Raw genomic sequence first — 25,993 nt, 5'->3', positions numbered from 1 at the left:
CTGGATGCTTCCAGACACATCCAGAAATGGCATCTACCAAGGGTCTCCCTTAGCGCTGCCTGGCTGGGGCCCACAACCAGCTCCTGGACAGCCTGGGCCAGAGCCAAGTCTGAGACCCTTCATCCCATCCCGCCCCGCCCCTTATTAGAGTGGAGAGCCTGAGAGACTCCCCTGCTCAGTTACCACACAGCTGCACCTCAGCCCAGGGCTCTGCACCCCCTACCTAAGCCCAGTGCCCATCCTGCTCAGCGTAGGACTCAGTGCACACACCAGCAGGGTGTCACAGGGCAGAGCCACCACCTTGGGGTGAGCCCAGAGCTGCGCCTCCTGACACCTGCACTGCAGTCTACAGGCCCAGCCCCCACCACCTCCCATGTCCCCAGGGCACAGATGGGGCCCAGCCCAAGGGAGACTAAAGCCAAGGGGCTTGAGAGTTGGACACAGTGCCCTTGCTGGTCTCGCTGACAATCGGACCCTGGGCTCCAAGGTGACATGCTCTCCTGGTGGGCCTGTTCTCAGTATAGATGGCTATGGAAACCACCCAATGGGTGGCCTGGGGTGAGGGGCCAACTGAGGCTCACAATGGCCTGGCCACAAAGAACCCAGCCCCAGCACAGGGCCCAGGCGGGCCAAATTGCATGGCCAGCTCCCTCCCCGCCAGATGAGAAACACGCTGGCAGCAGAGGTGAATCATTCACATTGCAGTAAACTTCTTTAAGGGTCTGTGTTCCTGTGCAAAACTGAACAGCTGTCTGGGGTCAGGCGACAGGACCCCTCTAGGAGCAGAGCCCGTGCAGGCAGCAAGACCACCCCAGGCGTGTCCTTCACAGCAGATGGCACTTGCCCTGGCCTCCCACCCCCTCAGGCTGAGTCCTGGTCCAGGCTGCAGCCCAGGGCCTCAATGTCATTGCTGATGTCTGAGATCATGCGGTCCCACTCATCACCCTCTGAGGGTGCAGACTGGTCATCGGTGTGTCCCACAGCCCTGTCCCCAGTGCAGGTGGAGGTAGGGGTGGAGCTCAGGGCCCGCCGGCACCGGCCGAAACTGTCAGTGATGATGCCCCGGCCGTCTTTCACTCCGATGGTCTCCAGGAAGTTCTCAAAGTGCTGACTGTCCTTCTCAGGGATGAAGGGCCGTAAACCTGCAGACACCGGGTGCAGGGGGCATTTGAGCCCCAGCCCACTCAGCACAGTGGTGGGTGGCACAGCCTCACAGCGGCCCCACTTCACAGGCACAGGCAGGAGGGCATGGCCCAGAGCAGCCTTGCACCCACACCCACACCCAGGTCCCATGCCAAAGCTACCCGGCCAGGGAGAGCATCAACTCCAAAGGCCAGGCCCAGCCCTGGAGCAGAGCCCCACAGCAAAGGGGTACTCCTTAAAAAGTCCTGTTGTGGGTAAGTGTCCTCCCTCGGCCTTCCCTGTAGTGACAGCACAGCCCTGGGACACCTGTGCCCTATAAAGACCCTGCAGGGTGGGTTTACAAATGGAAGAGAGCAGGGAGGGGCAGAGACAGGCTGATGAGGGCCTGGAGGGCACCCAGTCCAGCTGCCCTTCTGGGGGCCCCATCCACTCCCTGACCCTGCCAAGTGGCAACAAGATGAAAAGACACACTCAGCCCGGACCCCAGTCCTGCCCGTGGACCTGACCCCAGGGAGGGTGCAGGTCTGCAGCCCAGCCTCCCGCCCTTCTATCCGTGCCTCTCACTCAGCACCCCATCCTGCCCATGAGCAGAGAGCTCTGGAATGGAGACAAGGGTTCAACCCACCCAAGTAGATTGTTGGAGGCAGAGTTCAGGACCAAGGAGCCTCTGCTGTCACCCAGCCCTGTTCCCTAGACACAGCAAGGAGAAGGCACCCTGGCGATGCCCTCAGGCATGGGCAGCAGTTCAGGGCTGCTGCCCAGCTGTTAGTGGCAGGCCCTAACTGCCCTGCCTGCCGGTCCCCCACCCTAAGATGCTGAGCTTGACCCTCAGCATCTCCGCACAAACTGGTCCTTCCACTTTTCCACCCAGCAAACTCCTGCTCACCCCACCTCAGCCTGGTATCTCTTGGTCTGGCTCACAGGATCCTCTCCTGTGCCCTGGGGGGTGCATCCCCACCCGTCCCTGGGAAGGCCCCCCCAGGGACTCACCCAGCAGCAGGAACTTGCGGCTGTCCCCATATAGCTGCCGCAGGTTGATGCAAAACTCGTGCACGGAGGCACCATCCCGATACTCGTGCAGCAGTGCAGCAAACTGCTGGATCTCCTGCGAGGACAGCTTGGTGCGCAGCTGCCGAGACACGTGCAGGCAGGGCGCAGTGAGCAGTGACACCCAGGCCCTCCGCCCAGCCCCGCCCCTGGAGGACCAGCAGCCCACGGGGCCGCATCCTGCCTCCCTGGAGACCCGAGAGGCCCCATTCTTCGGCACTAAACTGACCCTCGACGGGGCTGCCGGGGCCCGCTTATTGTGCCCTGGAGCCCAGAGCCACGCCCCCTAGGGGCACACACAGGGGTCAGCCAGCTGAGTTTTCAATAGCAAAACCACGTGAGGTCGGTAACAGAGGGAAAGCCCACCTACCAGCCAACCAGTCCCTCTGCCACTGTGGTCCTCCCCCACGTTCTCCCAGGGCCAGTTCTGGCGGGGAAGTGGCACCCCACTCGGCCCCAGAAGCTTCTCCAGCTGAGGCCGCTGCCCTGGGCTGGGCGTGCAGGCGGGCCTCGGAGTGGGGGCGCACCGTGAGCATGTAGTCCTGCAGCAGCTCGGCAGCCGTGGCGCTCAGTTCGCTCTCGCTGACCGTCTTGGCGTGCGGCGCCGTCGGCGCGCAGGACAGCGGCAGGACACCGCCCGCTAGCGAACACTCACGGAAAGAGCTGCAGGGACACCAGCTGTGGGCGCTGGCCTCGCCCACCTGCCCGCCCACCGCACCCTGGGGAATCCATCCAGGTAGACAGGCCTGGTGACTGGGCTGGGACCAGGATCTGAGAGAGGGAAGGGTGCCTGCGCAGGGCAAGGTGGGGCAGGGGCAGGGTCTGGTGGGGCAGGGGCAGGGCCAAGGGGAGGCCGGGCCATGTGCTCCGCTGAGATGCAGGCTGGGCACTCACAAGGGGATGGCTTCCGACTCATAGGGCTCCTTCAGGTCCACTTTGGTGGAAGAGTCGTCTGTAGGGGAAAACATGCTTCCTGTCACATGGGGGACGGGCGCTGAGTCCAGTGGCTAGGTTCTCGTGGAGGTCTTGGCACAGGGGGCTCCTGCGTGCGCTTGAGAGAGAAGCAGCCTGTGCAGGCCCGGGCCAAGTGTTGGTGCGCTGATCCTGGCCATCGGCCAAGTGGCCAAGGACGAGGGAAGCACAGCATGTGGATGTCAGCTTTGCACCAGCAGCGTCATGGGACTGTCATTTTGTCTTCTCTGATCCGAGCAGGCACATCACTGCCCCACTTAAATGAAGACTGGATCAGAGATGCTGTACAACTTGCCCCATGTCATGCAGTGGGTAAGGGCAAGGGCCAGGGCCAGCACTGGAGGTCTGACCCCCAGCCTGGACCCAGCCAGACTCCATGGCTGCTTGCTGATGACAGAGACCCTAGGAGCAGCAAAAGGCCTGGTGCTCAGCAGCCACTCAAGAGCTGCTGGACAGATGACCTAAGGCCACATGCAGCAGGTGAGCTGTGAGAGGGCGGGCAGTAGGTATCGGCACGAAAGAGCTGAGAGCCGTGTGCAAGTGGAGTGCCTTGTGCATGCTGACGGATCCCTGAAGACACTACACTGAGTCCACGCAGAGGGCACAGCCTCCTCCAGCTGCCACCTCGGGCCACCCTCATCCTCAGAAGGGCCCTCTCACAGAGCAAGTGGGGGCTCTGGCAGGGAGGCCCCCAAACTCTCAGCCCTAGCATAGAGCCTGCATGGCCCTCTGCCCTGAGTTAGGTGAGGTGCCTCTAGCTGTATGTGGCTCCAGAACATGTTCCGGGCCCCAAAGCTATGTAGGAAGCCGCCAGGCTGGCCTACATGGGGACATGTCTGCCCTAAGCCCTCAGGTTAATGTGAGCAGTGAAGCCTGGACCCAGCGCCAGCTAGAGCCCCTGGACAGCAGAGCAGCACTGCCGTGTTCCAACTCTGCCTGCCCTCCAGCCCACCTACCGCTGTGAAATGACAGGTGGTGGGTGGGTGTCGAGGCTCCATCGAATATGGCTCTGTCCAGAAAGTCAATCGTTGACTCCGTGTACACAATCTGGAAGACTTGGCCGAGCAGGAGGCACAACTCTTCAGCAGCCACCTGCCATGGGGGATACAGATGCACCTTCCAGGCAGCTCTCCGATGCTTCAGACGCCAAAGGGACAGGACAAAGTGCTCTCTGCTTTCCACTGCCCGGGGGGACCACAAAGCGACCAGCCCACACCCAGGATGCTTTCTAGACCTGCGGGTGGCTGGGTGTGGCCTGCAGGGGCATCAGCTGCCAACACCCTCTCACTACTCCTGTCCCAGCCTCAGGAAAAGGGGCAGGGAGGGGCCACATCCGTGGCGGCACACCCGGGCTCCCAGCACAGCACAACAGGCTTCACCTCTGTGCTGTGAAAGCAGGTCCTGTCTGGGGCAGTTAGTTACGGACATGGGGCTGTGTCTAGAGGGGTTTCCAGTGGGGACTGGCATCGTGGGTATGGTCTTACAGATGCAGAGACTAAGCAGGGTACCCAGGGGCTCACCGAGGCTGGAGACCTAAACCTTAACTTGCCACTCCCACGAATCTTCCCGCAGGGGAGAGGGGACCACCCTCCATCGACACAGGTGAGAGGAGCGAGGCCCAGGCAGAAAACACCTGTACCTACATGGCAGGCCCTGTGCTCAGTGGGACTGGGTGGGGCCAGAGCTGCTATGGGCGTGGCCGGGGCTGCTGTGAGCGTGGCAGTCCCTCTGCTCACCTTACTCTCCACCGCCAGGATCACCAGGCAGCATGCCTCCACAGGCCCCACTCCGCTCTCCGCCAGGGAGACTGTGGTGAGGCCTCTGGAACCTTCCGCACACAGACTCTGGCTGGGGGAGATGCCGGGGTCCTGGGCTGGGAAGTCAACACTGGCATCTTAGGCAGGTGAGGGCAGGTGTGGAATTCAACAGCAGGCTCTGGGCAGCCCTACCTGGCTCAGGTGGGGGACAGGCCTGTACTAAACAAGGGGTGGGAACAAGTGAGCCACCCCCAACCCACATTCCCACAGCTGCTGCCTGATAACTAGAACACAGGACCCTCCTGCATCCTTGCCAAAGATGATGTATCTGAGGCAGAGACATGAAATTATGGTATTTAGCTAATTTTGATGTACACAAAAGAAGGTGCTCACAGGACCCATTAACATGCAAGGGGCCATGAACACAACCCTGGCAGAAGAAGGGGAAACTGAGGTGTGGGGGGGCAAAGGTCCGGGCATAGCCTGGGCAGAGTCTAAACTGTGAGCACTCCGCCTATGGCCCTGATACTCCACACATGGTCCATCAGAGAAACGAAGTCTCATGGTGGCTCCAGGCCTCCTGAGGCCAGAGAATGCTGGCATATTTGTTCAGACAGACCCAGAGCAGGAGCTGGAAGTGAAGGCTCAAGTTCCCCAGGGCTGGGCTGTCTTGGCCAGCTCACTGCAGCAGGGGGCACCTGGAGCTCAGACACATCCGGGAACCAGCCCAGGAGCAGCCAACATGGAGGAGTGGGCCTGGAGACACCAGGGCCCCATGGGGCTGGCAGCATCCTGCAGCCTGCCCCCATGTGGAGGCTGCTCCACGAATCCACAGGACTGCACCGTCCCTCGGTGGCCAGAGGCCACAGGCACTGAGCACATGAAATGCAACAAGTCCAAACTGCAGCCTGAGTGTAAAGCACACACAGGTGGTGGGAGGAACAAAGGAGTGCATGCCATGTCACGGGGGATGGTTCTGCTGGTGGCACGCTGGCATGGTGCTGGCTACAGAGGCTGAAATGAAAGAGATCGTCACACCAATTCACCACTCTTGGCCTTCAGAACATTTCCGTAGGTCCGTGCTGTTCCCGAGGAAGTGGGGTACACAGCTCTAGAGCCATGCACAGCAAGTGTGTGCTGCTCCTACAAGCCTGCATTTAGCCCAGCAGGACAGGGTCCTTAGCATGACCAGCCCCATCCCCGGCTGCCCCCAGGCCCTGCTTCAGAGCCTCCAGCCGTACTCCCACAGCCTCAGAAACTCCTTCAGAGAGATGCCTCCATGGGCTGCGCCACCCTGGCATGAACATACATCTGGTCACCCACCCTCCAAGCTGTGCTCACCACACACAACCTCCTACAGGCAGATTTGATTGATGCATCCACCCTAAGGCAGCCCACACTGTGCCCTGGGCTGAAGGGGCATATAGATGCGCCTGCAGGAAGCAGGTGTAACACACATTAGCTGTCCTTGCCAGGGTCTGTGCTGAGGCCTGCCCCGTCATCCTCAGCAGGCCCATGCAGGAGCAGGAGAGGCGTGGATACACACAGCCTTGGGGCTTCGGGTGACTCACTGAGATGGGGGTACAGCCATTCTCCCTTTTCCTTTACCCCAAAAGCTCACAAAGCGTGGATCCCAGTTTTTCCCTCTTTTTGGAAAGTGTCTCCTGTGGAACTCATTCTCTCCTTTCAAAAACTCTGTTAACCGTTTTCTTGGTAATTTATTCTAATGAGTAACGCTGAGTAACAGCCTGCAACACAAGAAACCAAGGGGACCCAGGTCCCTGCACAACAGCTGCTCTGCCTGAGGCACCGGGCCAGAAGCCAGTCTCTCCACGGTCTGCTGTCCCTCCAGAAGCCCAGACACCAGGCTTCTGTGGGGACTGTCCACAGTGGGGCAGCCATGGTAGACACAGAGCTGGTTCCCACGGCTGGCCAGCCTCACTGCCCCCCAGTAGGTGACCTGCATGAGTAGCTCCCCTGTGAGGTGGGAGTGTACAGAGCCCCCCTTTGGGTTACCATGGGGAGCAAGGGAGGTCACATGCCATGCTCTGTGCTAGTCTGAGCCACATTAAATTGCCATTTTCATAGATTAAGAGGTTGAGTATCAGCAATCTAAAGTATTCCTTCTCATTAAACAGTAGATGCTCACTGAGCACAAGGGAAATGAGCAAGCAGGGCACAGTGGGCACCTTGCCCAGATGCTGTGACAGAGCGGGCACAAAGGTGCAGGTATGTGAAAGAAGTGTGTATGATATTGTGCTTGTGTGTGGGGGTGACTATGTATGACTGTGAGCATGCCCGCGGGAAGGGCCATGGCCACACAGCAGCGGGGCTGTAGGCCAGGTGGCAGCCCCCTTCACAAGCCCCTGGGCCCAGGTGGGCTGCAGAGCCCCAGCAGTCATCTGGAGCCCCTGAGCTCAAGGGATCAGGGCTCCTTGTCCTGTTCTTTCAAGAGCCCTCAGTCCTGGGCATATCCAACCTCCAGCTTGCCTGCATACGGGGCCAGCAGCTGCCCTCAGAGCTGGCCTCTTAACACAGATGGCTCCGGGACCCACCCAGCCCCTGCTGCGCCCAAAGGAGCCTAAGAGAGCAGCGCTGCCCCACTCTCTCTCCTTTGCCCACAGCCCACAGGAGAGGCAGTGTGGCACTCCCTGTGCCTCACCACCCAGGAGGGGAGCAGGCTGGGGGAGGAAGCTGGCAGTGGGCGGTATCTTTCTGGTTCTCCTATGAGGACACACTCAGAGCATGCACTGACCAAGAGCTCCTTGATGGGCTACTCTCATCTCTGCTTGCCCAGCTTTGGGAGATCACGTGGCCAAAAGCAGGGGACAAACACTGGCTGCCTCCACTGCTCGGGGCTCAGCCATGGCTATGTGCCAAGGACAAGCCAGCGTCCCAGAAGGGGCAGCGCCAGGCAGTAGCAGGCCCCCAAGGCTCCAAGCAAGAGCCGCCGGGATCAGCCTCTGCTCCCCACAACCTCCTGGGCCTGTCCTCCTCTGGCTGAGTGCAACCTCGGACACAGGGACCAGTTCTGGGCACATCAGGCTGAGACAACTGACCCAACACTGTGAAATGGCCCAAAGCTCAATCAAACCAACAGACTCACTCCTGAGGACCAACGTGTGGGCGGCTTCTGTCAAGGACCCTCCCAACCCCACCTCCCACCTTCATACCTGTCTTTAGGACCACGAGGTGCAAGGCGTCATCCCGCACGTAGGACACAGCGGCAATGTCATGGATGGGAATCCTGAGGATGGTGTCCTCCCCGTCCCGCCAGGCCAGCTTGACGTTGTAGGCAGACAGGCTGATCACAGCGTCGTGCTCCTGGTTCAGGTGTCCGGGGAGCTGGTGGGCTCTCTGGAAGGGACCACAGGCATCAATGACACAGCGCCCGGCATGGGGTTCCCAGGCACCCTGTGTGAGCCGCTGGGGTGCATGGTGCCCCTCAGCATGGTCACGTATGCTCCAGGCGATGCCATGTTCAAGCCATGTGGGGGTCTTTCCAGAGTGGCCTTTAGATGCACACCTATGGTTTATGGTTTAGGTGTCTCAAAACTGTGCGTATTGAAAGCAGCCCCCAACCACAAAGAACCCATCCTGAGACACAGTTCATGTTCTCTGAGGCCAAAGTGCTCCCAGAGCATAAGGGGCTGGGTCTTCCCCTACAGCCACAAGGTCCAGGGCAGAGAGTGGAGAGCTGGGGTCAGAGGATGTGGGTCAGAGGTCAGAGTTCAGAGGTGGAGCAGGCCAAAGTCAGATTCAGGGCTGTGAGGTAGGGCAGGTTGAGGGTCAGTGTTGGGGTTGGGAGGTGGGGTGGGCCAAGGGGAAGGTTCAGCAAGAGGTGGTTACCTTTGCATTGTCTATGAAGTGCAGGATTTCAGTCCTACTGGAGGGGTTCAGGTATCCTGGCACGGATGTTAACTGACCTAAGTACTGGAAGAAGGCAGAGAGAAGGGCCGTCAGCCAGGCCATCACAGACCGGCAGATTGCAGCCTCCAACCCCCACCAGGCCCCTCGCCTCAGCTGTGCCTCTGAGCCTATTCCCACCTGCCAGGGAAGCCTCTCCCTCCAGGGAGAGCCCTACTTCTGCCACTTGTGCCAGGGGTGCCAGCTGGAGGCCTGTGAGGCCTGAGGATGCTGTACACTCTGAAAAGCAGAGGGAACAGCTGGTGTCCAGATTATCAGGCGCTGCACACTACTCCTGACAACACATATAAGAATCGCAAAGGGGAGACGGATTAAAGATGGCGGCGTGAAAGGTGAGACAGAGAACTGCTCCAAAAACCACATATATTATGAAAATATAGTTAATACAACTAATCCTGAAAGAGCAACAGGAAAGAAGGCTGCATGAGACTGTATACACCTGGAGAACAGAGGAGACCTCATGAAATGTGGTAATATACCAAAGCCTTGATCCAGCAGGACCCAAGCCCTTCCCCAACCCCAGCTCACCAGCTGGAGGAAGAGAAATGGAGTGGGGAGGGGGTGGAAGCCTAGGACTGCTGAACACCCAGCCCTGGAGATCTACTATGGAAGCACAAACCTATATTGCAAGGTGCTCTGGAGATGAGTGGCGCTGGAAAGCTAAGACAGGCAGAATACTTCAGGAGAATAAGTTTCCAGCCATTTGTGGAGGACAGGGATCCACATCCAGCTGGTCTGAGATAGAGGAAAGATGGGCGGTCTGAGAGGCTTCATAACAGGGAGAGGGCTGCTGAAGGGGTGGGGTTTGCATGGAGCCTGATGTGCAGGAGAAAAGATAGGTGGACAAGATTGTCTGGGTACGCTTTGCCCAGCAGGTTGGTAACTTTCAGGAGATTCAAGTGCTCTAGCCCCCTGGCTGGCTACTCAGCTCAGAGGCTCCTCACTGTGATACGCAACCTGCCATGCCTTCCTCCTGGCCTGCGAACATCAGCTCACAAACAGGCAGTCCCTGCCCTGGCGACAGGCCTGCCAGAGGGAAGCCCCGCCTATGGCAACTACAGAAACACAGAGGCTTACACTTGTGTGCTCGGCCCACAGGCTCTGATATTGGAGACAGCCACTGCAGCCGGTAATCAGGAAACACCTCTTTCCTACCCCCAGGCACCAGTGCTGCTCCCCTGCAACCCACAACATCACTCTAGAGGCTGAGTAGCTGCAGAGACTAGAGCTTCTGGGCACTACATGGTGACATATACAAATATGAAATTTCAAAGGAACCTGGTTCAGACCAAAATCTCAAAAACACCAGAAAAATGCCCAAATGAAACTGAACTCACCTATCTTCCTGAAAGTGAGTTCAAAATAAAAATTATAAACATGCTCATGGAGTTACAGAAAAATAGTCAAGAACTCAGGGAAGAATTAAGGATGAATATTCAATCTTCAAGAAATTCAATATCAGAAATGAAACTTACAATGGAGGGATTTAAAAGCAATTCAGATGTAGTAGAAGAGACAGCAAATGGAATAGAAATTAGAACAGAGGAATACAAAGAAGCTGAGGCACAGAGGGAAAAAAAGGATCTCTAGGGTGAAGCCAAGATGGCGGCGTGAGTAGAGCAGCGGAAATCTCCTCCCAAAACCACATATATTTTTGAAAATACAACAAATACAACTATCCCTAAAAGAGAGACCAGAAGACACAGGACAACAGCCGGACTACATCCACACCTGCAAGAACCCAGCGCCTCACAAAGAGGCTAAGATACAAGCTGCGGCCCAGCGGGACCCGAGCACCCCTCACCCCAGCTCCCGGAGGGAGGAGAGGAGTTGGACAAGGGAGGGAGAGGGAGCCCAGGACTGCTAAACACCCAGCCCTAGCCATCCGGACCAGAGCGCAGACACAGCACATGCATGGGGTGCTGGATACTAGGGAAACGGGACAGTAAGACCTGTGAGTGGGTCCCCGCAGCGTATGCCCCAGGGACAAAGAAAAGCAAGTGCTTTCTGGAAATCTTAAAGGGACAGGGACCCCACAGCTGGACAGAAGTGTCCCAGGAAACTTAGCCCAGCAGCAGGGAATCTCAGGGAACTCCGGGCACCCTAACCCCCTGGATAGCAGGGCAGCTCAGAGGCGCCTCACAGAGATAAACAGCCTCCCGGCCATTTCCCCTCCAACGCGGCTCTGCCATGTCGGAGCAACAGCCTGAGGCAGGCCACGCCTACAGCAACAGTGGAGATAAACTCCAGAGCGTCCGGGCAAGAATCAGAAGCCCTGTCTGCGTGCAGCTGCCCAGCACAAGCCACTAGAAGTCACTGTTCTCCCAGGAGAGGAAGGCCACAAATCAACATGAAGAGACATTCTCCCAGCCATGACTCGTGCCAGCTCTGCAAACTATCTCTATTGCCATGAAAAGGCATAATTTAAAGTAGACAAAGATCACAGAGACAACACCTGAGAAGATACAACTAACCAGTCTTCCAGAAAAATAATTCAAAATAAAAATCATAAACATGCTGACGGAGATACAGAGAAATATATAAAAGCTAAGTGATGATGTCCGGAGGAAGATTACAGAAGTGAAACAATATTTGGAAGCATTTATAAGCAGAATGGATAAGATGCAAGAGGCTATTGATGGAATGGAAACCAGAGAACAGGAACGCATAGAAGCTGACATGGAGACAGATAAAAGGAACTCCAGGAATGAAACAATATTAAGAGAACTGTGTGACCAATCCAAAAGGAAAAATATCTGCATTATAGGGGTACCAGAAGAAGAAGAGAGAGAAAAGGGGATAGAAAGTGTCTTTGAAGAAGTAATTGCTGAAAACTGCCCCAAACTGGGGGGGGGGGAATAATCGATCAGACCACGGAAGTACACTGAGCTCCCAACAGAAATGACCCAAGGAGGACAACACCAAGACACATAATAATTGAAATGGCAAAGATGAAGGACAAGGACTGAGTTTTAAAGGCAGTAAGAGAGAAGAAAAAGGTCACCTATAAAGGAAAACCCATCAGGCTATCATCTGACATCTCAACAGAAACCCTACAGGCCAGAAGAGAATGGCATGACATATTTAATGCAATGAAACAGAAGGGCCTTGAACCAAGAGTACTGTATCCAGCACGATTATCATTTAAATATGAAGGAGCAATTAAACAATTCCCAGACAAACAAAAGTTGGGGCAATTTGCCTCCCCCACCTCTACAGGGTATATTAGAGGGACTATTCTAGACGGGAGCACTCCTAAGACTAAACAGATGTCACCAGAGAAAATAAAATCACAGCAAAGAAAGCAGACCAAACAAATACTAATAAAAGGCAAAAAATAAAATCACCTACCCAGAAAAAGCAGTTAAAGGAAACACGAAAGAGCACAGAATAAAACAACCAACATATAAAGAACGGGGGAGGAGGAATAAGAAGGGAGAGAAGAAAAGAATCTCCAGACAGTGTATATAACAGCTCAATAAGAGAGCTAAGTTAGGCAGTAAGATACTAAAGAAGCTAACCTTGAACCTTTGGTAACCACGAATCTAAAGCCTGCAATGGCAATAAGTACATATCTTTCAATAGTCACCCTAAATGGAAATGGACTGAATGCACCAATCAAAAGACAGAGTAATACAATGGATAAAAAAGCAAGACCCCTCTATATGCTGCTTATAAGAAACTCACCTCAAACCCAAAGACAGGCACACACTAAAAGTCAAGGGATGGAAAAACATATTTCATGCAAACAACAGAGAGAAGAAAGTGGGGGTTGCAGTCCTAGTATCAGACAAAATAGACTTCAAAACAAACATAGTAACAAGAGATAAAGAAGGTCATTACATAATGATAAAAGGCTCAGTCCAACAAGAGGATATAACCATTATAAATATATATGCACCCAACACAGGAGTACCAGCATATGTGAAACAAATACTAACAGAACTAAAGGAGGAAATAGAATGCAATGCATTCATTTTAGGAGACTTCAACACACCATTCACTCCAAAGGACAGATCCAACGGACAGAAAATAAGTAAGGACACAGAGGCACTGAACAACACACTAGAACAGATGGACCTAATAGACATCTATAGAACACTACATCCAAAAGCAACAGGAGACACATTCTTCTCAAGTGCAAATGGAACATTCTCCAGAACAGACCACATACTAGGCCACAAAAAGAGCCTCAGTAAATTCCAAAAGATTGAAATTCTACCAACCAACTTTTCAGACCACAGGGGTATAAAACTAGAAATAAATTGTACAAAGAAAACAAAAAGGCTCACAAACACATGGAGGCTTAACAACATGCTCCTAAATAATCAATGGATCAACAAACAAATTAAAATACAGACCAAGGAATATATGGAAAAAAATGACAACAACAACACAAAGCCCCAACTTCTGTGAGACGCAGTGAAAGCAGTCTTAAGAGGAAAGTATATAGCAATCCAGGCATACTTAAAGAAGGAAGAACAATCGCAAATGAATAGTCTAACATCAAAATTATTGAAACTGGAAAAAGAAGAACAAATGAGGCCCAAAGTCAGCAGAAGGGGGGACATAATAAAGATCAAAAGAAATAAACAAAATTGAGAAGAATAAAACAATTGAAAAAATCCATGAAACCAGGAGCTGGTTCTTTGAGAAAATAAACAAAACAGATAAGCCTCTAGCCAAACTTAATAAGAGAAAAAGGGAATCAACACACATCAACAGAATCAGAAACAAGAATGGAAAAATCACGACAGACTCCACAGAAATACAAAGAATTATTAAAGACTACTAGGAAAACCTATATGCCAATAAGCTGGAAAACCTAAAAGAAATGGACAACTTCCTACAAAAATACAACCTTCCAAGACTGACCAAGGAAGAAACACAAAAGTTAAACAAACCAATTATGAGCAAAGAAATTGAAGTGGTAAACAAAAAACTACCCAAGAACAAAACCCCCGGGCCAGACAGATTTAGCTCAGAATTTTATCAGACATACAGAGAACACATAATACCCATTCTCCTTAAAGTTTTCCAAAAAATAGAAGAGGAGGGAATACTCCCAAACTCATTCTATGAAGCCAACATCACCCTAATACCAAAACCAGGCAAAGACCCCACCAAAAAAGAAAACTACAGGTCAGTATCCCTGATGAATGTAGATGCAAAAATACGCAACAAAATATTAGCAAACAGAATTCAAAAATACATCAAGAGGATCATACACCATGACAAAGTGGGATTCATCCCAGGGATGCAAGGATGGTACATCATTCGAAAATCCATCAACATCATCCACCACATAAACAAAAAGGACAAAAACCACATGATCATCTCCATAGATGCTGATAAAGCATTTGACAAAATTCAACATCCATTCATGATAAAAACTCTAAGCAAAAAGGGTATAGAGGGCAAGTGCCTCAACATAATAAAGGCCATCTATGATAAACCCACAGCCAACATCATACTGAACAGTGAGAAACTGAAAGCTTTTACTCTGAAATCAGGAACAAGACAGGGATGCCCACTCTCCCCACTGTTATTCAACATAGTACTGTAGGTCCTAGCCACGGAAATTAGACAAAACAAAGAAATACAAGGAATTCAGATTGCTAAGAAGAAGTTAAACTGTCACTATTTGCAGATGACATGATATTGTACATAAAAAACCCTACTAAAAGACTCCACTCCAAAACTACTAGAACTGATACCAGAATACAGCAAAGTTGCAGGATACAAAATTAACACACAGAAATCTGTGGCTTTCCTATACACTAACAAAGAACCAATACAAAGAGAAATCAGGAAAACAATTCCATTCACAATTGCATCAAAAAGAATAAAATACCTAGGAATAAAACTAACCAAAGAAGTGAAAACTACAAGACAGTCTTAAGCGAAATTAAAGAGGACACTAACTCATGGAAACTCATCCCATGCTCTTGGCTACAAAGAATTAATATAATCAAAATGGCCATGCTGCCCAAAGCAATATACAGATTTGATGCAATCTGTATCAAATTACCAGCAACATTCTTCAACAAACTGAAAAAAATAGTTCAAAAATTCATATGGAAACACCAAAGACCCTGAACAGCCAAAGCAATCCTGAGAAAGAAGAATAAAGTGGGGGGATCTCACTCCCCAACTTCAAGCTCTATAACAAAGCCATAGTAATCAAGACAATTTGGTACTGGCACAAGAACAGAGCCACAGACCAGTGGAACAGATTAGAGACTCCAGACATTAACCCAAACATATATGATCAATTAATACTCGATAAAAGGGCCATGGACATACAATGGGGAAAGGACAGTCTCTTCAACAGATGGTGCTGGCAAAACTGGACAGCTACATGTAAGAGAATGAAACTGGATCACTGTCTAACCCCATACACAAAAGTAAATTCGAAGTGGATCAAAGACCTGAATATAACCATGAAACCATAAAACTCTTCGAAAAAAACATAGGCAAAAATCTCTTAGACATAAACACGAGTGACCTCTTCTTGAACATATCTCCCCAGGCAAGGGGAAAGAAAGCAAAAATGAACAAATGGGACTATATCAAGATGAAACGCTTCTGTACAGCAAAGGACACCATCAATAGAACAAAAAGGTATCCTACAGTATGGAAGAATATATTCATAAATGACAGATCTGACAAAGGGTTGACATCCAAAATATATAAAGAGCTCACACACCTCAACAAACAAAAAGCAAATAATCCAATGAAAATGGGCAGAGGAGCTGAAAAGACAGTTCTCTAAAGAAGAAATTCAGATGGCCAACAGACACATGAAAAGATCCTCCACATCGCTTGTCATCACAGAAATGCAAATTAAAACATCAATGAGATATCACCTCAAACCGGTAAGGATTGCCACCATCCAAAAGACAAACAACAACAAATGTTGGCGAGGTTGTGGAGAAAGGGGAACCCTCCTACACTGCTCGTAGGAATGTAAATTAGTTCAACCATTGTGGAAAGCAGTATGGAGGTTCCTCAAAATGCTCAAAATAGAAATACCATTTGACCCAGGAATTCCACTTCTAGGAATTTACCCTAAGAATGCAGCACTCCAGTTTGAAAAAGACAGATGCACCCCTATGTTTATCGCTGCACTATTTACAATAGCCAAGATATGGAAGCAACCTAAATGTCTATCAGTAGGTGACTGGATAAAGAAGATGTGGTACATATACACAATGGAATATTACTTAGCTATAAGAAAAAAACAGATCCTACCATTGGCAACAACATGGATGGAGCTAGAGGGTATTATGCTAAGTGAAATAAGCCAGGCGGAGAAAGAAAAGTACCAAATGATTTCACTCATATGTGGAGTATAAGAACAAAAGAAAACTGAAGGAACAAAACAGCAGCAGAAGCACAGAACCCAAGAATGGACTAACAGTTACCAAAGGGAAAGGGACTGGGGAGGATGGGTAGGAAGGGAGGGATAAGGGCGGGAAAAAAAAAGTGGGCATTATGATTAACATGTATAGTGTGGGGGAGGCATGGGAAGGGCGGTGAAACACAGAGAATACAAGTAGTGATTTTACAGCATCTTACTATGCTGATGGACAGTGACTGTGAATGGGTATATGGCAGTGACTTGGTGAGGGGGGAGCCTAGTGAACATAATGTCCTTCATGTAATTGTAGATTAATGATACCAAAATAAAATTTTTTAAAAATATTCGATAAAGGAGCCATGGACATACAATGGGGAAATGACAGTCTCTTCAACAGGTAATGCTGGCAAAACTGGACAGCTACATGTAAGAGAATGAAACTGGACCAATGTCTAACCCCATACACAAAAGTAAATCGAAATGGATCAAAGACCTGAATGTAAGTCATGAAACCATAAAACTCTTAGAAAAAAACATAGGCAAAAATCTCTTGGACATAAACATTAGCGACCTCTTCATGAACATATCTCCCTGGGCAAGAAAAACAAAAGCAAAACTGAACAAGTGGGACTATATCAAGCTGAAAAGCTTCTGTATAGCAAAGGCCACCATCAATAGAACAAAAAGGTACCCTACAGTATGGGAGAATATATTTGTAAATGACAGATCCAATAAAGGATTGACATTCAAAATATATAAAGAGCTCATGCACCTCAACTAACAAAAAGCAAATAATCCAATTAAAAAAAGGGCAGAGGAACTCAACAGACAGTTCTCCAAAAAAGAAATTCAGATGGCCAACAGACACATGAAAACATGCTCCACATCGCTAGTTATGAGAGAAATGCAAATTAAAACCACAATGAGATATCACCTCCCACTAGTAAGGATGGCTACCATCCAAAAGACAAACAACAAAAAATGTGAGCGAGGTTGTGGAGAAAGGGGAACCCTCCTACACTGCTGGTGGGAATGTAAATTAGTTCAACCATTGTGGAAAGCAGTATGGAGGTTCCTCCAAATGCTCAAAATAGACTTACCATTTGACCCAGGAATTCCACTTCTAGGAATTTACCCTAAGAATGCAGCACTCCAGTGTGAAAAAGACAGATGCACCCCTATGTTTATCGCAGCAGTGTTTACAATAGCCAAGGAATGGAAGCAACCTAAGTGTCCATCAGTAGATGAATGGATAAAGAAGATGTGGTACATATACATAATGGAATATTATTCAGCGATAAGAAGAAAACAAATCCTACCATTTGCAACAACATGGATGGAGCTAGAGGGTATTATGCTCAGTGAAGTAAGCCAAGCAGAGAAAGACAAATACCAAATGATTTCACTCATCTGTGGAGTATAAGAACAAAGGAAAAACTGAAGGAACAAAACAGCAGCAGAATCACATAACCCAAGAAGGGACTAACAGTTACCAAAGGGAAAGAGACTGGGGAGAATGGGAGGGTAGGGAGGGATAAGGGCGAGGAAGAAGAAAGGGGTGTTATGATTAGCATATATAATGTGGGGGTGGGAAGGGGAGGGCTGTGCAACACAGAGAGGACAATTAGTGATTCTACAACATTTTCCTATGTTGATGGACAGTGACTGTAATGGGGTTTGTGGGGGGGACTTGGTGTAGGGGAGAGCAGAGTAAACATAATGTTCTTCATGTAATTGTAGATTAATGATTACAAAATAAGGAGGAGGGATTACCCTGATAGGATAAAATTAACTGCAAATCAACGATTAATGAATGCTTTACATATCCTTAATTTTGATCTTTTAAAGGGTGTCAGAGGATCAGCTATGGAAGTACATTTTTTCTGGTACTATTTCTTTCTCTTAACAAAAAAACGAAGCAGTTCCTGTGTGGTGGTCTCCAATAGGTTCTTCACAATGGTATAAAGGTCATATCAAAGTGTGGGCAAAGGGTTTGTTTGTGTTTATACAGAGGATCAAAGCCTAATTTGGCTACCCAGAAAACGAATTAAGATACAATATGAAGAACTTCCAACATCAATATCCTCTGGAAGAGTCATTCCAGAAGATGATCATCAAAAAACTTCAACAAAGATCCTGGCACTGTTGCAGTTGTAGCTGCATTCATCCCACCAGTTCCTGGACTTGCCATTGGAATGAAGAAGGAGATATCTAAGCTGGCCTGTGCATACAGTAAAACAACAAATTTGACTGGATCTATACTGTCGGAACTCAACTAACAATTAGGAGAAGTGCAAGTTGCAGTGCTCCAAAATCGTGCGACTATAGACTATCTACTGTTAAAAGAACATATGGGATGTGAACAGTTCCCTGGAATGTATTGTTTTAATTTGTCTGATTTTTCTCAAACTATTCAAATTCAGTTAGACAATATCCGTCATATTATTGATAAGTTTTCACAAATGCCTAGAGTACCTAACTGGTTTTCTTGGTTTCACTGGATATGGCTGGTAACTGTAGGTCTGCTTTTGTTATGTATCTGTATTCCTATTCTGTTAATGTGTGTATGCAATTTAATTAGTAGTTTGTTAAAACCTATATGTGCTTACATTACTCTACAAGAAGATATGTCAAAGAAATAATCAATCTTCCCATTTTTCTTCTGTCTGCTACTTCTATAGCTTTTCTTCTTCCTTCCTAATTACAGCCCTTTAGTAGAATTCGTGCCTCATATCAAAAATTACCAAGTATCATAATTCTTCCAAGTGGTAAAGATGCCTCAAGACAAATGCTGGGCATAAAACCCACAGGGCATAAATCTGCAAAGAAGTAAAAAGCTAACCTTTTCAAACAATATTGCTTCTTTCTCACTTACCAACTTTACATTTCCCTGTATGGCCCCGGAAGATGGCTGGTTAGCCAGAGACGGGTAAGATTCCTCAAGGGAGGAACAACCTAAGACAGACACAGTCACAGGGGGGCCATCAGGTGAGAAATTGGGGATCAATAGAAGTGAGGCTTAGAACCTCACCCCCGCTGTTTTGAGAGAAATCTTCTGCATCCGTGGATGTTTTGTTGCCCTTGTCTAGCTCGGATTAATACTTAGTCTATAGGCACACACCTGATCATGTACATTTGCCCTCTTATAGCACTAAACTATGTTTTCTACCTTTATCTTGCATCTACCAACCACTTCAGCATTTCATTTAAAAAAAAAAATAAGGGAGAAATGTGGGATTCACATATAAATCAAGTATAAAAATCAAATGAATAATCATATCTGACTTGATTGTTTATAGTTCATGATGCGTGATCAAAACCGAAAGTTTCTGTGATATAACTGCCCTTGCACTGTTCACCATTTAAGAACTTATTCACTATGTAAGAACTTGTTCACCATGTAAGCACTTGTTCGTTATGCTTCAGAAGATTGGAGACTGTTGAGAATTAGGCTTGGGGTTGATTAATGATTGTGCATTGAGTCCCCTATACAGAATTTTATTGTTGTTAACAACCATTTGATCAATAAAGATGAGAGATGCCCTCTCAAAAAAAAATAAATAATAATAATTTTAAAAAAGAATGAAACCTTGCCCTGTGTGACAACATGGATGGGCCTTGAGGGCAACATGACTTGAGTCATAAGTCAGAGAAAGAAAAATACTGTATGATTTTACTTATAATATGGAATCTAAACAAATAAAAACCAAGCTCATAGTTACAGAGAACATATTGGTGGTTGCCAGAGGCAGGTGGTCAGAGGTGGGCAAAATGGGTAAAAGGAGTCAACAGATACAAACTTCCAGTTATAATGTAAGTAAGTCATGAGGATATAATGTGCACCATGGCAACTTCAGTTAATAATACTGTATTACATAATTGAAAATTGCTAAGAGAATAAATCTTAAAAGTTCTCATCACAAGAAAAACATTCTATAAATATGTATGGTGACAAATGCTAACTAGACTTATTGTGGTGGTCATTCTGCAATATATACAAACATCAAATCATTATGTTGTACACCTAAAACTAATAAAATGCTGTATGTGAAAAAAAAGGATCTCTAAGAATGAAAGAATATTGAGAGAATTCTGTGACCAATCCAAACAGAACAATATTCGCATTATAGGGTTTCCAGAAGAAGAGAGAGAAAAAAGAATAGAAAATGTCTTTGAGGAGGTAATTGCTGAAAACTTCCCCAATCTGGGGAAGGAGGTAGTCTCTCAAGCCATGGAGGTGCACAGATCTCCCAACACAAGGGACCCAAGGAAGACAACATCAAAACATAATAGTTAAAATGGCAAAGATGAATGATAAGGACAGACTTGTAAAAGAAGCTAGAGAGAGAAAAAAGATCACATACAAGGGAAAACCCATCAGGCGATCATCAGACACTTCAACAGAAACCACCCTACAGGCCAGAAGGGAGGGGCATGATATATTTAATGCAATGAAACAGAAGGGCCTGGAACCAAGAAAACTCTACCCGGCAAGATTATCATTTAAATTTGAATGAGGGATTAAACAATTCTCAGATAAGCAAAAGCTGAGAGACTTCACATTTCACAAACCACCTCTACAGTGCATTTTGTAGGGACTGCTATAGATGGAAGTGCTCCTAAAGCTAAAAAGCTGTTACCAGAGGAAATAAAACCACAGAAAAGTAGAACAATTAATTACTAAGCAGATGCAAAATCAAATCAACTACCCCCAAAGTCAATCAAGGGACAAAGAGTACAGAATATGATAACTAATATATAAAGAAGTGAGGAGGAAGAAAATGGAGGAAAAAGAAAAAAGAACCTAGAGACTGTGTTTGTAATAGCATACTAAGTGAGGTAAGTTAGACTGTTAGACAGTAAGAAAGTTACCCATGAAGGAAGTTACCTTTGGAAACCACAAATCTAAAGCCTGCAGTGGCAATAAGTACATACCTACTGATAATCACCCTAAATGTAAATGGTCTGAATGCACCAATCAAAAGACACAGAATCACTGAATGGATAAAAAAACAAGACCCAACTATATGCTGCCTACAAGAAACTCACTTCAAACCCAAAGACATACACAGACTGAAAGTAAAGGGATGAAAAAAGATATTTCACGCAATCAATAGGGAGAAAAAAACAGGAGTTGCAGTACTTGTATCAGACAAAATAGACTTAAAACAAAGAAATTAACAAGAGACAAAGAAGGACATTACATAATGACAAAGGGGTCATACTAACAAGAGGATATAACCCTAATAAATATCTATGCACCCAACACAGGATCACCTACATAAGTGAGACAAATACTAACAGAATTAAAGGGGGAAATAAAATGCAATGCATTCATTTTAGGAGACTTCAACACACCATTCACTCCAAAAGACAGATCAACCAGACAGAAAATAAGTAAGGACACAGACACACTGAACAATGTATTAGAAGAGATGGGCTTAACGGACCTCTTACAGAACACTCTACCCAAAAGAAACAGGATACACATTCTTCTCAAGTGCACATGGAACATTTTCAAGAATAGATCATATACTAGGTCACAAAAAGAGCCTCAGTAAATTTAAAAAGAGCCTCAGTAAATTAAAAAAGAATGAAATTATACCAACAAGCTTCTCAGATCACAAAAGCATGAAGCTAGAAATAAATTTACATAAAGAAGACGAAAAAGCCCACAAACACATAGAGGCTTAATAACCTTCTCCTAAGTAATCAATGGATCAATAACCAAATAAAAACAGAGATCAAGCAATATATGGAGACAAATGACAGGATTCATTTATCTCATTGAATCATTGAACAATGATTCAATGCCGCAAAATCTGTGGGAAACAGAGAGGCCATGCTAAGAGGAAGTATATTGCAATACAGGCTTACTCAGGAAAGAAGAACAATCCCAAATGAACAGTCTAAACTCACAGTAACGAAACTAGAAAAAGTAGAACAAATGAGGCCCAAAGTCAGTACAAGAGGGACATAATAAACATTAGAGCATAAATAAATAAAATCGGGAAGATTAAACAACAGAAAGAATCAATGAAAGCAGGAGCTGGTCCTTTGAGAAAATAAACAAAATAGATAAACAGCTAGCCAGACTTACCAAGAAAAAAAGAGAGTATACACACATAAACAGAATCACAAATGAGAAAGGAAAAATCACTACGGACAGAACAGAAATATAAAGAACTATGAGAGAATACTATGAAAAATTATATGCTAACAAACTGGATAACCTAGAAGAAATGGACAACTTTCCAGAAAAATACAACCTTACAAGGCTGGCCCACAAAGAAACAGAAAATATGAATAGACAAGTTACCAGCAAGGAAACTGAATTGGTGATCAAAAAACTACCCAAGAAAAAAACTCCTGAACCAGATGGTTTCACTGCTGAATTTTATCAAACATTTAGTGACGACCTAATACGCATCCTCCTTAAAGTTTTCCTAAAAGTAGAAGAGGAGGCAATACTCCCAAACTCATTCTACAAGGCTAACATCCCTCTAATACCAAAACCACGCAAACACACCACAAAAAAAGAAATGACAGACCAATACCCCTAATTAACATAGATGCAAAAATACTCAACAAAATATTAGCAAACCGAATTAAAAAATACATTAAAAATACCATCCATCACAATCAAGTGGGATTTATTCCAGGGAAGCAAGGATGGTACAACATTCGAAAAACCATCAACATCATCCACCACATAATCAAAAAGAAGGACAAAAACCACAGGATCATCTCCATAGATGCTGAAAAAGCATTCGACAAAATTCAACATCCACTCATGATAAAAAGTCTCAACAAAATGGGTATAGAGGGCAAGTACCTCAACATAATAAAGGCCATATATGACAAACACACAGCAAACATTACACTTAGCAGTGAGAAGCTGAAAGCTTTTCCTTTAAGATTGGGAACAAGACAAGGATGCCCATGCTCCCCACTTTTACGCAACATAGTTCTAGAGGTCCAAGCCATGGCAATCACACAACACAAAGAAATAAAAGGCACCCAGATTGGCAAGGAAAAAATTAAACTGTCCCTGTTTGCAGATGACATGATATTGTACATAAAAAAGCCTAAAGAATCCACTCCAAACCTACTAGAATATCTGAATTCAGCAAAGTTGCAGGATACAAATTAATACACAGAAATCTGTTGCATTCCTTTATACTAATGATCAAATAGCAGAAAGAGAAATTAGGAAAACAATTCCATTCACAATTGCATCAAAAAGAATAAAATACCTAGGAATAAACCTAACCAAGGAAGTGAAAGACTTATACTCTGAAAACTACAAGACACTCATGAGAGAAATTAAAGAAGATACCAATAAATGGAAACACATCCCATGCTCATGGATAGGAAGAATTAATATTGTCAAAATGGCCATCCTGCTTAAAGGAATTTACACATTCAATGCACTCCCTATCAAAATACCAACAGCATTCTTCAATGAAGTAGAGCATATAGTTCTAAAATTCATATGGATCCATAAAAGACCCTGAATAGCCAAGGCAATCCTGAGAAGGAAGAATAAAGCAAGGACAACTATGCTCCCCAACATCAAGCTGTATTACAATGCCACAGTAATCAAGGCAATTTGGTACTGGCACAAGAACAGACCCATAGACAAATGGAACAGACTAGAGAGCCCAGATATAAACCCAAGCACATATGGTCAATTAATATGTGATAAAGGAGCCATGGACATACAGTGGGGAAATGACAGCCTCTTTAACAGCTGGTGTTGGCAAAACTGGACACCTACATGCAAGAGAATGAAACTGGGTTACTGTCTAACTCCATATACAAAAGTACACTCAAAATGGATCAAAGACCTGAATGTAAGTCATGAAACCATAAAACTCTTAGAAAAAAACATAGGCAAAATCTCTTGGGCATAAACGTGAGCAATTTTTTCCTGAATGCAAATCCTTGGGCAGGGGAAACAAAATAAAAAATGAACAAATGGGACTACATCATGCTGAAAAGCCTCTGTACAGCAAAGGATATCAGCAGCAGAACAAAAAGGCATCCTACAGTATGGGAGAATATATTGTAAATGACATATCTGACAAGTGGTTAACATCCAATATATATAAACAACTCACATGCCTCAACACCAGAAAAGCAAATAACCCTATTAAAAAATGGGCAGAGGATATGAATAGACACTTCTCCAAAGAAGAAATTCAGATGGCCAATAGGCACATGAAAAGATGCTCCACATTGCTACTTATCAGGGAAATGCAAATTAAAACCACAATGAGATATCACTTCACACCAGTTAGGATGGCCAACATAGAAAAGACTAGGAACAACAAATGCTGGTGAGGATGTGGAGAAAGGGGAACCCTCCTACACTGCTGGTGGGAATGTAAATTAGTTCAACCATTGTGAAAAGCAGTATGGAGGTTCCTCAAAAAGCTCAAAATAGAAATACCATTTGACCAGGGAATTCCACTCCTAGGAATTTACCCTAGGAATGCAGGAGCCCAGTCTGAAAAAGACATATGCACTCCTCTGTTTATCGCAGCACTATTTACAATAGCCAAGAAATGGAAGTAACCTAAGTGTCCATCAGTAGATGAATAGATAAAGAAGATGGGGTACATATACACAATGGAGTATTATTCCACCAGAGGAAGAAAACAAATCCTACCATTTGCAACAACATGCATGGAGCTAGAGGGCATTATGCTCAGTGAAATAAGCCAGGCAGAGAAAGAAAAGTACCAAATGACTTCACTCATCTGTGGAACATAAGAACAAAGCAAAAACTGAAGGAACAAAACAGCAGCAGAATCACAGAATCAAAGAATGGACTGAAAGTTTCCAAAGGGAAAGGGACTGGGGAGGGTGGGTGGAGCGAGAGAGAAAGGGAATAAGGGGCATTACGATTAGCACACAGAACGTGGGGTCGGGGGGCATGGGGAAGGAAGTATAGCACAGAGAAGACAAGTAGTGACTCTACAGGATCTTACTACACTGATGGAAAATGACTGTAATTGGGTATGTGGTGGGGACTTGATAATGGGGGGAATCTAGTAACCACAATGTTGCTCGTGTGATTGTATGTTAATGATACCAAAAAAGGAAAAAATAAAATAAAAGAAGTGCAAAGGGCCAGGCCGCTGGGAGAGAAGCACACAGAGCAAAGGAGTACATGGTCTGGCAACATGGAACCAGAAGGCCTCCCAGAAGGGTGTCCCCCAAACCACTGTGTGTGCTCAGGCTCTGTGGCTCTCACAGAGCAGACTCTTGCATGGACCATCCCCCTCTCACCAGCAACCACGTTCACTCTGTCAGGTGGACACCCATCTCCAGTTAGACACCAAAGGAGCCTAGAAGTGGTCATTTTCCATGTGTACAAGAGAAAAGCTGAGCGTGCAGAGAACCAACAAGTCTTCCTCAATACATCAGAGAATGAGCTCACAGAGCACACCACTGCCCCACAGGCAGGAGCCATGGAGGCTGGAAGCAGAGGACATGGGCGAGGAGGTAACCGAGTGAGCTGTGAGGCTGCACTGCAGCTCCAGGGCAGCCATGTAGCATGAGCTCTGCCCCAGAGCCCAGGTTCACAAGGTTAGGCTGGAGTGCCAGCTCCTCCTGCTCCTGCATCCTCAGCTGTGGCCAAAGGGTTGTAGTCCTTGACCATTCTTCCTCAAGGTCATGACCCTAGCAGCCAGGCCCCAAGGTCCCAGCCCCACCCTGTCTCTCCAAAGGAGGGACCAAACGAGGTACAGAGCACATGTAGGTAGCAGCTGGGACA

The 25,993-nt window shown here is 47.1% G+C and overlaps 1 protein-coding gene across 3 annotated transcripts in view; it reads right to left on the bottom strand.

The window, feature by feature from the left end:
- Positions 1-693: 693 nt before the first annotated feature.
- CCM2 (CCM2 scaffold protein) overlaps positions 694-25,993 on the bottom strand; it is a 135,179-nt gene continuing 109,879 nt past the window's right edge. For 2 of the 3 annotated variants that reach the window (XM_036910321.2, XM_057505307.1), the window contains exons 3-10: positions 8,769-8,852; positions 8,093-8,276; positions 4,899-5,035; positions 4,119-4,299; positions 3,085-3,142; positions 2,718-2,853; positions 2,134-2,272; positions 694-1,142 (exon numbers count right to left, since the gene is read on the bottom strand). In XM_036910321.2, the coding sequence (XP_036766216.1) occupies positions 862-1,142; positions 2,134-2,272; positions 2,718-2,853; positions 3,085-3,142; positions 4,119-4,299; positions 4,899-5,035; positions 8,093-8,276; positions 8,769-8,852 (1,200 nt within the window). In that variant the 3' untranslated portion in view covers positions 694-861. The remainder of the gene's footprint in view (positions 1,143-2,133; positions 2,273-2,717; positions 2,854-3,084; positions 3,143-4,118; positions 4,300-4,898; positions 5,036-8,092; positions 8,277-8,768; positions 8,853-25,993) is intronic. The other variant, XM_036910322.2, reaches the window with a different exon arrangement.

This window comes from Manis pentadactyla, chromosome 7 (genome assembly GCF_030020395.1).
Source record: "Manis pentadactyla isolate mManPen7 chromosome 7, mManPen7.hap1, whole genome shotgun sequence".
Classification (NCBI taxonomy): Eukaryota; Metazoa; Chordata; class Mammalia; order Pholidota; family Manidae; genus Manis; species Manis pentadactyla.
The sequence above is the reverse complement of the archived record's forward strand: the minus strand, read 5'-3'. Positions and strand labels throughout refer to the sequence as shown.